At 34.6% G+C, this 10,257-nt stretch overlaps 1 protein-coding gene across 1 annotated transcript; it reads right to left on the reverse strand.

Moving 5' to 3' along the window:
- Positions 1-266: 266 nt before the first annotated feature.
- LOC105950693 (cellulose synthase A catalytic subunit 6 [UDP-forming]) lies at positions 267-7,336 on the reverse strand. The gene is made up of 14 exons (XM_012974061.2): positions 6,180-7,336; positions 5,510-5,705; positions 5,170-5,402; positions 4,976-5,078; positions 4,698-4,869; positions 3,876-4,142; positions 3,442-3,787; positions 3,219-3,356; positions 2,996-3,121; positions 2,699-2,911; positions 2,336-2,612; positions 2,046-2,242; positions 1,597-1,947; positions 267-1,145 (listed from the first exon to the last, which is right to left on the reverse strand). The coding sequence occupies exons 1-14, from the start codon at positions 6,258-6,260 to the stop codon at positions 564-566; spliced, it is 3,282 nt and encodes a 1,093-aa protein (XP_012829515.1). The 5' UTR covers positions 6,261-7,336; the 3' UTR covers positions 267-563.
- Between the last annotated feature and the right edge of the window lie 2,921 nt (positions 7,337-10,257).

A 10,257-nucleotide genomic window follows, 5' to 3' on the forward strand; every position in this document is an offset into this window, starting at 1 on the left:
TTGGTTTTCTAAGGGTACATTTGTAATTTAACCTTGCCTCAGTGGGCGACGTAATTTACCCTAAGATTTACGAACTGTCTATTTTACACACATTCATGTGTATATGTATGCATATGATTAGATAAAATCTGCTTGGAAGAATTACAATAAACCATTTGTCTTATTACTGTAACAATTCATATAACTAAAAAACCACAGACAAAAAATCCCAAATCCGAAGAAAATAATTAGGATGAAAGGACATACATCCTTGTATCAGGCCCTTATTCAGAAGAGAGTATAAATTATGAAGGAAACAAAAACAACAGGGCAACTTTTACATGTTCGTTTTTTCGAATTACACAAAACGCAAACTTATCCAAAGAATAAATTAAAAAAAAAACCCGAAAAAACTTTGCATAAACATATAAATTTTGTGGGGGGTTGCAGTTTTTTTTTTTGTTATCTACAAACAGATCAACCCCAAAGAGCTTCCTTCATCTCCTTTCGGTTGCTTTATACTCGTTCTTCACCGAAAAATCTTCCGTTTTTGCGAACGTTTTTTCTTTAATAATCTTCTTCGCCTAATTACAATCCAACCCACAAACTTCCAACACAACCCCACCTCTCGACACAAACGGGTTGATCCGGACCCACAACAACGAGAATATAGAAGCGAGAAGAATCGACCACACTATAATAATAGTCGGAAGCCCACTTTGCTTCCCCATGAACCCTTTGAGGAAAGGGTATAAATGTACAATCACCCAAAGTGCGAAGAAGAGCCTACCGAATAAAGGCCCCCAAGATTCGTACCCGTTGTTTATTGCGTCCGAAATTCCGACCACGACTCCGATTACATTCATGACCAACAACGTCATTGGTGGGATTAGCAAAGACGTCCACTTGAAGAGGTAGAGTTCCGAAAACGCCCCGTCGTCGGCCGCTTTGGATGTGACGGTGAAATTTGTGTTGACTCCGGCCAAGACTTTTAGTAGACCTTGAAGTAGGGCGAAGAAGTGAGAGGAAACACCACCGATTACCCAAAACTGCTCGTTTCTCCATAAATCGTCTATTGCCACTCCTCCCCATTGCATCTCGAGTATACTTGTTGCGGCGATGGATATAAACATGCCCATGAATACTATACTTGCGTAGTTACTTATCTGCAAATAATCGGAAAAGATAAAAATGAAAATGAACTTTGTCGTAAGCTAAGAAAAAGTATCGGTCGTGTTTTGGGGTGGAAATCGGACGAATAGGATCGGAAAAATTCCATTTATTTTAAGGAAAGTGAAGAATAATATCCCAATTCTATTCCGAAAAAAATAAAATTAAAAATCGCAGCAATCGGAATTTGGGATGAAAAAACTCTTTTTTTCCGTAATCGAAAATTTAAAGGTCGGAATCGGCGGAAATTCAGAATTTTCTAATTTTTAATCACTTGTAATACAAAATACATAATAGTATTGATATTATTATTGGAAATATTTTCGAAAATTAACCACGGATCAGAAATCGGAATCTAATATGTAGTCTTCCAACTCCGTTCCAAACAAAAAAATCGGAAATTGGAACTTTTAGTGAAGTAGGTATGAGTTTCTTGTAAATTCTTACCTCAGGGACGATGAATTTCCCGGTGAGAAGGCAGACAGCTGGCAAGGTGCAGTAAGTGATCAAGGGCAAAGAAGTCAATGGATAAACAACGGAGTTTATGTAGGAGAATCTCTCGAGTGGTTTCAGGCCACAGCCATATCCATACCAAATAGGGCAGTGTCTGCTCAATAGAATCTCAACCGAACCCAAAGCCCATCGAAGAACTTGATGGAGACGATCCGAAAGATTGATTGGAGCCGATCCTTTAAATGCGGGTCTTTTGGGAATGCAGTAGACGGATCTCCATCCATGACAGTGCATTTTGAAACCCGTTAAGATATCTTCTGTCACCGAACCGTAAATCCATCCAACCTGACACACAAAAAAAAGATTGATTTTTTATGAGTAATTGATGTGGGAATCAAGAAAAAGAAAATATGTAAGAAATGATTGAGGTATGTAAGTAGTACCTCTTTTCCCCATTCGGTTTTATCTTCGTACCCACAGCTGATCACATGAATGGCTTCTTTTAGTAGCGACGCAGATGTTGCGCCAGGTGGCACCCCACCTTGTTCTAGAAGGGTCGAAGCGATGAAAACGGGCGATTGTCCGAATTTTTTCTCGAACTCAACTTGGGGCATGAGTGATGATTTTTCGTTGTCTATTCCTGCAATTAATATAAGAACCAACTCTTTTAACTTTTAAGCACCAAAATTTGAGTCAATTTGCGTAATGAATATATGTATATGTATGTCCTAACCTTCTACACCTTCTTCGATGTTTTCGAGAGCGTGGATCTGCGTAGAAGCTTCTTTAACCTTGGTCGTTTTCTTGTCTTCCTTCTTGGATTTTCCTTTTTTGCCCTTCCTTTTCGATCCAAAGCAACAGCAACACCATTTAGGCAAACAGTTGCATGTTTTTCCGGGTGGTTTTACTTTCTTGGGTGCATCGAAACCGTAAAGCGCTTGCCTTCTGAAAACACAACCCGTTCCCACGTAAATCGGACCTTGAATTCCATCGAGCCCTTTCATATTTATCTGAAATTAAAAAAGAAAAAAATTAGCTAAAAGCCCGACAAATTCAAATGATGGAATAAGAGAGGAGAGCCTCTATATATACGTACGTCGAAAAAGACAACATTGCGATTTGAGTATCTATCGTGTCTATCAATTCCATCGAATCTTTGAGGAAATTGAACGTAGCATATTTTCTTTCCCGCTTGAGGATCCATCATGAAACACATAGCTTCTCTTAGAGCTTTGCTGTTGTTTATGTAGTGATCACAATCGACATTTAGTAGGTAAGGTGCGTTCGAAATGACAGCCGACACTCGTATCTGATAAATTAATATCAAATTAAAAAAAAATATCACACATGTATCATTTTAATTAATCCAAAATAAAAAAGACAATTATTTTACCAAAGAATTCATAGCACCGGCTTTCTTGTGATGATCAAATCCAGGCCTCTTCTCACGAGACACGTATATGAGGCGAGGCAATTCATTCCCTTCGATATCTCGTACACCATTTTGACCCAAGAATACCTTTTCAAGTCGAAAAAAATAAATTTAGAATTTAAAATTTAAAAATTCAGTCTTGAATAATCTTGACTTAAAATAAATTATACTAATAGCTCGTTACCTGGATCATTCCAGGGTGATCCCTGACATTATTTCCGGGCCATAAAGTACCGTCTTGCATTGTCCAACCATCTTCCGGAACCTTCTGTGCCATTGCAACCAATGCGTTTATTCGGACTTTGAACTCTTCATACTCTCTCTGCATCCAAATAATTATATATATATATCATTAAAACCGAATGTACTTAATAAAGATTGAACAGAAAAAAAGTGGTGGGGCCTACCTTCATTGCACGACGTTCCCTCACAAATGTGGGCTCCACTTTGTCCTTCAAATAGTCGACGTTTTGAGCAAAGTACCACTCGGGCGCACGAGGCTCGATGGCGAACTTCTTGCAGAACGGGACCCACTTTCTTGCGAACTCGGACGTTTCCGACATGGCCTCGAAAGTGAGCATGGCGGCACCATCGTCGGACACATAGCAGTTAACTTTGTCAATGGGGTAGTCAACTGCAAGTATGGACAGTACAGTGTTTGCTGTAATAAGCGGTGGCTCTTTCAAGGGGTCCACTGTACTCACGTACACGTCCACCGGTGCCAGCTCAGACGGCTTCCCTTCTTTCTCATACCTGATATCGAATGTACACACACATGAGAGAGAGAGAGAGAGAGAGAGAGAGAGAGAGAGAGAGAGAGAGAGAGATTATATATATATACCTTAGAGAGAGACGGTCGAGGTAAGTTTCTCGTTCGATGGGGGACCATTTGGGGAACTGATCGAGAATCCAAGAAGCGGCAAACCAAATCTCGCATATAATTGATGTAAGCCATAATCCATATGCATCTTTGACAGGGTGCAGAATTCTGTAGTGAAAGAATAAACCGAGAATTGCCATACGGAGTAGAATGACCATTCTGTACGGGTTTATTTTGCTCGAAGGAATCGGTAGCTTTCTTGATAAGGGTTGTCTCCCTTCATCCATCCTGTAAATTTAACAGTAAAAAATAAATTCACCATAACTTCGATGAAAATGTAGAACAATTTATCTTCTTTCATTTTTTAAATGAATTATAATAGGCAAATAACACTCGTGAATTTTCGTAAGCATTACGACATATGCAAGCTGGGACTAATTTTAATTTTTTTTAAATAAATATCAACTTCAAATTAGAAATCTTCGATAAATCATTTATTGCTAATTTCTCTGTATCAGTTTCAGATCATTGTTCCAATCGTGCATACGGTTCGTCACGTAAAATTTAATCCAATTTTGTTGCTATTTCTTCATTTTACGTATTTGATGTAACAGCTAATGAAATTTCTAATTAGTGGATTCAATATGGCTAATATTAAACTCAATAAGCTTTCTGTAATTGAAGACAGCTAAACAAAGTTAGTAGTTGGAAAAGCTAACAAGTCAATCACTAACACGTAAATCCTACCCGAAAAAAAATCATTAAATGCCAGCCCACCGACGCTTCAAGCATCACATGAAAAAATAAAATTAAAAAGAAAATAAAAAAAGGCGTGGGACCTACTTGGGTAAATCGGGATCATCGAGCTCATCACCACCTTTATCACCTTGATGCCTAACAACTTGAAGCTTTTCATTTTGCTTTCTCTTCCATTCTTCCATCCTTTCTTTCCAGGCCACAGTTCCGTAACCGTACACGGCTAAGTCTTTCTTCGGATCCATCGGTCGTGGCGGCACTAAACAATTTCCATAAATTAAAAAAAATAAAAAATCACAATCAATAAAAAAAAATAATAAATAAATAAAAATTAAACCGAAGAAAGAAAGAGAAAAAACGCTTACAAGTCATGGATGAATCGGTAAACGGCATAGGATGGACTCGTTTTCCACGGCCGTTAAACGGGGGCACAATTAGAGCATGCTTGTCAGCCGAAATCGCATCATCCTTTAATCCAAGAATACACATTTTAATTAAATTAGAAATCAACAATCGGGATGATTGAAAGTAAAATCAAGATCAAGAAAAAAAAATGTACCTCCTCTTGACCGTAAGTAAGTAGAGGTATTTCAGAATTAACCGCGGCGGGGTCCACATCCGACGAATTAGTGATTCCGGAAGAAGTGCGGCCGATGTTATTATGGCGAGAATAATAAGCTCCTTCGGAAATTTGACGAGTGTGGCCTTTACTATTGTTATTATCGTAATCGAATTCGTTATCCAAATCATCGAATTCTTCTTCATCTTCATCTCCATCAACTCTTGGACTACCTGAAATTTTTTCATAGCTAGTTAATTTTCACCCACAAAAAATAAAAAAAGCAATCTTTGAGAGGAAAAATTGGATATTTAACGACGAAAAAAAAACCCGATTATACCCTTTATTCGCTTGAATCGAGTTTTGCACTGAGGGCAAGATTGATTGCCTTCCCTTCTTTCATATTCATAGCAAGGTCTACAAATAGGGAATGCACATTCATTACAGGCAACAAACGGCTCGCCATCGACAGTAAATTCGACCTCGTCTCCACAAATCTGACAGATTTGTCCACTCAATTCTTTTACAGAAGTCACCTGCCAAAAAACAAAGGGGATAAAAAGTAAATTAATTTAATTTATGTGTCAATTTAGCAGCAGATCAAGAAATATTTTTTGCTGAGTCAGGTGAAAAATTGAAGTTGGAATAAGATAGTGAGATGAAATTAATTATGAGCGGCGCTGAAATCTAGAAAAGTTGAAAAAGTGGAGCTAAGACACACACCTAAATCAGGAAAAAATCATTTACTAAATTGATTTTATTCATCAAACTCTAAAAATCTCAGCTTTTTTTTTTTCTAAAGAAAATTAAAATAAATAAACAAATAGAGAGATTGATTGATTCTAGACAAAAATTTCATAGCAGAAAATTGTAGAATGACTCTTCATTTTCAGAAACCCAATCATAAAAATCAAATCTTTACCAACTAAAAACACTTAAAACTGAGAAATTAGTAAAAAATCAAGAATTTAATGTCAAATTAAAAAAAAAAAGGAAAATCAAGAACTCACTCTTCCAATCTCATCGGCATTGATGAGTACAAACTCATTCCTGTTATGAGAACCAGCTACAAGCCTCCCATTAGTATCCATCCCACACAAAAAAAAAAAAAAAAAAATCAGTCTTTCTCTCTCACACACAAGAACACACCTTGAAAATCAAGAGAGAGAGAGACAAAGAACAAAGAATATCTGGCCCATAAACACACACACACACACACACCCAAATTAAATAAAAAAGAAAAAAAGAAATGCCACTGCCCCTCTGAATTTTAATTTTTTTTTTCCTCTCTTTCTTAAATACAAACCCTTCGTATTAAACAATGAACTGAAAACGATACATTAACAGACACCAAAAACGAAAACGCCGTCGTATTATTGTGGAGTGAAATGTCGGTTCGTGTATTATAAAGAGAGAGAGAGAGAGAGAGTTTTTTCTGTGTTTTTTTTTCTTTTTGGTGGGAAGGTGGGTTTTCTCTTTCTTGATTCTTTTCTTGAGAGAGAAACCCACTGTTTGTGATAAAGAGAGCCTCTCTCTCTCTCTCTAGATTATTTTCTCTCTCTAGTTGCTGCCGCTAGCTGTGAGCTGTGAGGGGTGGTGGTGTGTGTGTGTGGATCAGAGAATCAAATGCCACGGTGGTTTGAACAAGTGATCGACAAAGACAAAAAACAATGGTGTTGCTGTAATAAATTAAAAACAAATTTACGGGTAGAGAGAGAAGCGGCAATAATAATTGACTTTAGAGAGAGAGAGAGAGAGTGTTCAAAGATTCAACGCGCAATGCACAAAGGGAGATTGAGATTAAACATTTTCTTTGCAATAATAATAATTAATATGTTTATTATTTGGAAGCGGGCCCCAGCCGCTAGCGGTGGGGGGCGGCGGTGGGGGGCGGCGGTGGGGGGCGGTGTTCCGGCGAGGGGTATTTTGGTCATTTAAATTTCTTCCCTTTTGCGGGTGGGGGGTAATAAAGTTTTGACGACAGCGACAGGACATTTATTACAAGAAAAAAACAATTCTCTCACCTTCTTCACATTTATGTGTTCTTGTTTTCTTCAGTTTTGTGACGGGAGAGGGTATTTTGGTAATTTCTATGGTTGTTGAATCTTTTTTATTTTTTTTTGGTTGGGTTAAAAGACAGAGACATTTATTATATAATAAGAATAAACCCAATTTCCTCACCTTCTTCACATTTATGTGTATTTATTTGGTTGGTTTATGACGTCACTATTTAGTGATGGAGTTGGTGTTTTTGCAGGTTTATAATATTTTATTATTATTTTTTTAGATTTTTGTTATATTTTCAAGGGAATATTCCATCCGTTTTAAATTATTTATGACTTTTTTGAAAAAAAATTGTTCAATATATGACAACTTCAGAATTTTCATAATATATTATATACATTTTTTTATTACCACAATTTTTTTCAAAAAATTGAGTGTAAGCTTTGAAAATATGGCAACAAAATAGTGCATTTTTTGTAATTGAAATCAACGTTAGGGGTTTATATCATGGTTTATTTGATGCTACACTCGACGATATATAACGGGTGATTATTAATCGTCGATCTATACATAATGACACACGATCATATGTATGCGTGTTTATTGGGTATTTATTTAACCATATCAATAGTTAAAAGTTGGACCAGTTGTTTCATCTCAATAATAACGGACAGTTTTTGTTCCTTAAATTTGCATTAATTATACATTTGGACCCTTATGTTCACAAAAAAACACATTTGGTCCTTCATGTTCACAGAAAACACACTTGGTCCTTCATGTTTCAATAATTCAACATTTTTAGTTATTTTCGTCAATTTTTCTTTAGTACTAACGGAATCAAGTGTGTGCATATATGACTACCTTAACTGACGGAGTAACGGTAAATTGAATTAAATGACCAAAAAATGTTAAATTATTTAAAGGTGAGGTCAAATGTAATTTTTTTAGAACATGAGGTACCAAATGTGGAATCAGTTCAAACTTGAGGGGTGAAAACTGTAATATTCTCCAACAATAACATTTATATCATTCCCTCCTTTTAACAAGGTTCAAATTTTCATTAAAAAAAATAAAAATCAAAATCAAACGATTTTATAAGAGATATACATCCTGGAAATCCAAACAATCCACGTTTCTATGTTATTGGGAAAATAAATCCAAATATAGAGGGTCGGTCTATATTATAATTTATTTACCTGAATTGACAAAAATATCCCTCTATAAGTAGTATGCAGAAAAGGGGCGAAATTGAATTTGTTACTTCTATTTTGGTGAAATTGCAAATCAGGTGCACAAGAAACTTGCCTTGCAGGAAAAGGGACAGGTAAATCCGTAATTATATATTACTTTTGCTTTTTTCATTCAATAAAAATCTTTAGATACAATACTATTTTTAATATAATGTTTTCTAAAATATTTGTAAATTTAAATAATAATAATAATAATAACAGAATCATATATAAATTAAATAATAATAAAAAAAAGGAGTGACTAGTCAGAGGAAAACAATAATATATAGAATCATATATTGAACTGCATGCTCAGTAAATATTGCTTCAAAGATCAGCCAACTACACCCCCATAAACGTGCACTTCTGTTCAGCACCTTTCTTTCTTTCTTTTTCTTTTTTTTTTTTAAATAAATAAAATGCCAAATCTTTATTTTTTATTTATTTATTTTCTCGGTTAGATATGATTTTAAGACATGTTATTTAATTGGAATGGCTTCACCGACACACATAGGCATGTGAAATTGAAAGAGTTATAGATCTATTCACATTCTTCTTTTCACTCTATTCCATCTTGTCCCACTCTTCTTCTTACTGTTTGCCATATTTTTTTTATGTTTTAGGGCATAAATACAATTTAACTACTTTATATATATATATATATATATATATATATATATATATATATATATATATATATATATATATATATATATATATATAAAGTAATTATATATAAACTTCTAGATTCCGTGGAATATTCTATAGTTTGTACTCGTTTGGTGCAAGAATATAGTTTCTGATACACCACAATCTGAAATATACAAGCCAAAAACACATATTATAATTATCTTGCTTCAAAATGTGGAGATCGAATGGGATAAAACGGGTACAAACTTGAGAGTGTTTCATATAATATAGAAGATTCCACTAAATTTGACACCGCAGGATTTAATGTGGAAGAAGATTCATAATTGAGGAGTCGATGGTTGTAATTACCCAAGCATAAGGGGGTTTTCGTAATTAACCTTACCTCAGGGGTGATCGTAATTTATCCCCCATATATAATTAAAGATAGTTTATGTCATCATATATTTTTTAGAATATAACTTTGGCATGAAAGTGCAAATAATTTGCAATTAGACTATTATTTTCACTTCACTCAAATACAATTTTAAATTGCATTTTCCCACAAAATTATAATGATAAATTAATAATTATTATTATATAACAACAACAAAAAAAACTAAAAAAATACACAATAACCACCCTAAAGAATGCAACTACATGCTCCATAGGTTTAGTTGGTCTGTCCATTTAAACATTTAGTGTGTGTATTTAATGTCAATTTTCTGAAGATTGTGACACCCTTAAAATAATTATGTACATAATTTCTTGCACAATCTTATGATTATATATAATGTTTACAAAATTATTAAATAAATAAAATTGCAATTGATAAGCCAAAGGCGTGCTTACAAAAGGATCCTTGAATGGTAGGTTGAAATATACATATGATACATATATATATATGACAGCAAAGTTTGACGAATTTAATAAATAAAAAAAAATACTATATTGCTAATTCGAGTTGCAATTAATTTGTGATAGTTAGAACATGACAAATGAAAACATGTTCCAACCACTCTTTATCCAAATACTCACTACATTAATCACTTAATTATAGTTTTAATACAACTTGGGCCTTACTTAATTGAATGATTGACAAATAGTATTTTCGTAATTAATTAATACTTTTACTAAATTATGTAGTAATTAAATCTCAAGAAGACCGTTGGTGATCGATCCCCCATGGGAGGAAGACTTGTGAAACTAAATTCTACCGACAACTTGG

Source organism: Erythranthe guttata, chromosome 3 (assembly GCF_056151865.1).
Source record: "Erythranthe guttata isolate IM_541 chromosome 3, IM_541, whole genome shotgun sequence".
Taxonomy (NCBI): domain Eukaryota; kingdom Viridiplantae; phylum Streptophyta; class Magnoliopsida; order Lamiales; family Phrymaceae; genus Erythranthe; species Erythranthe guttata.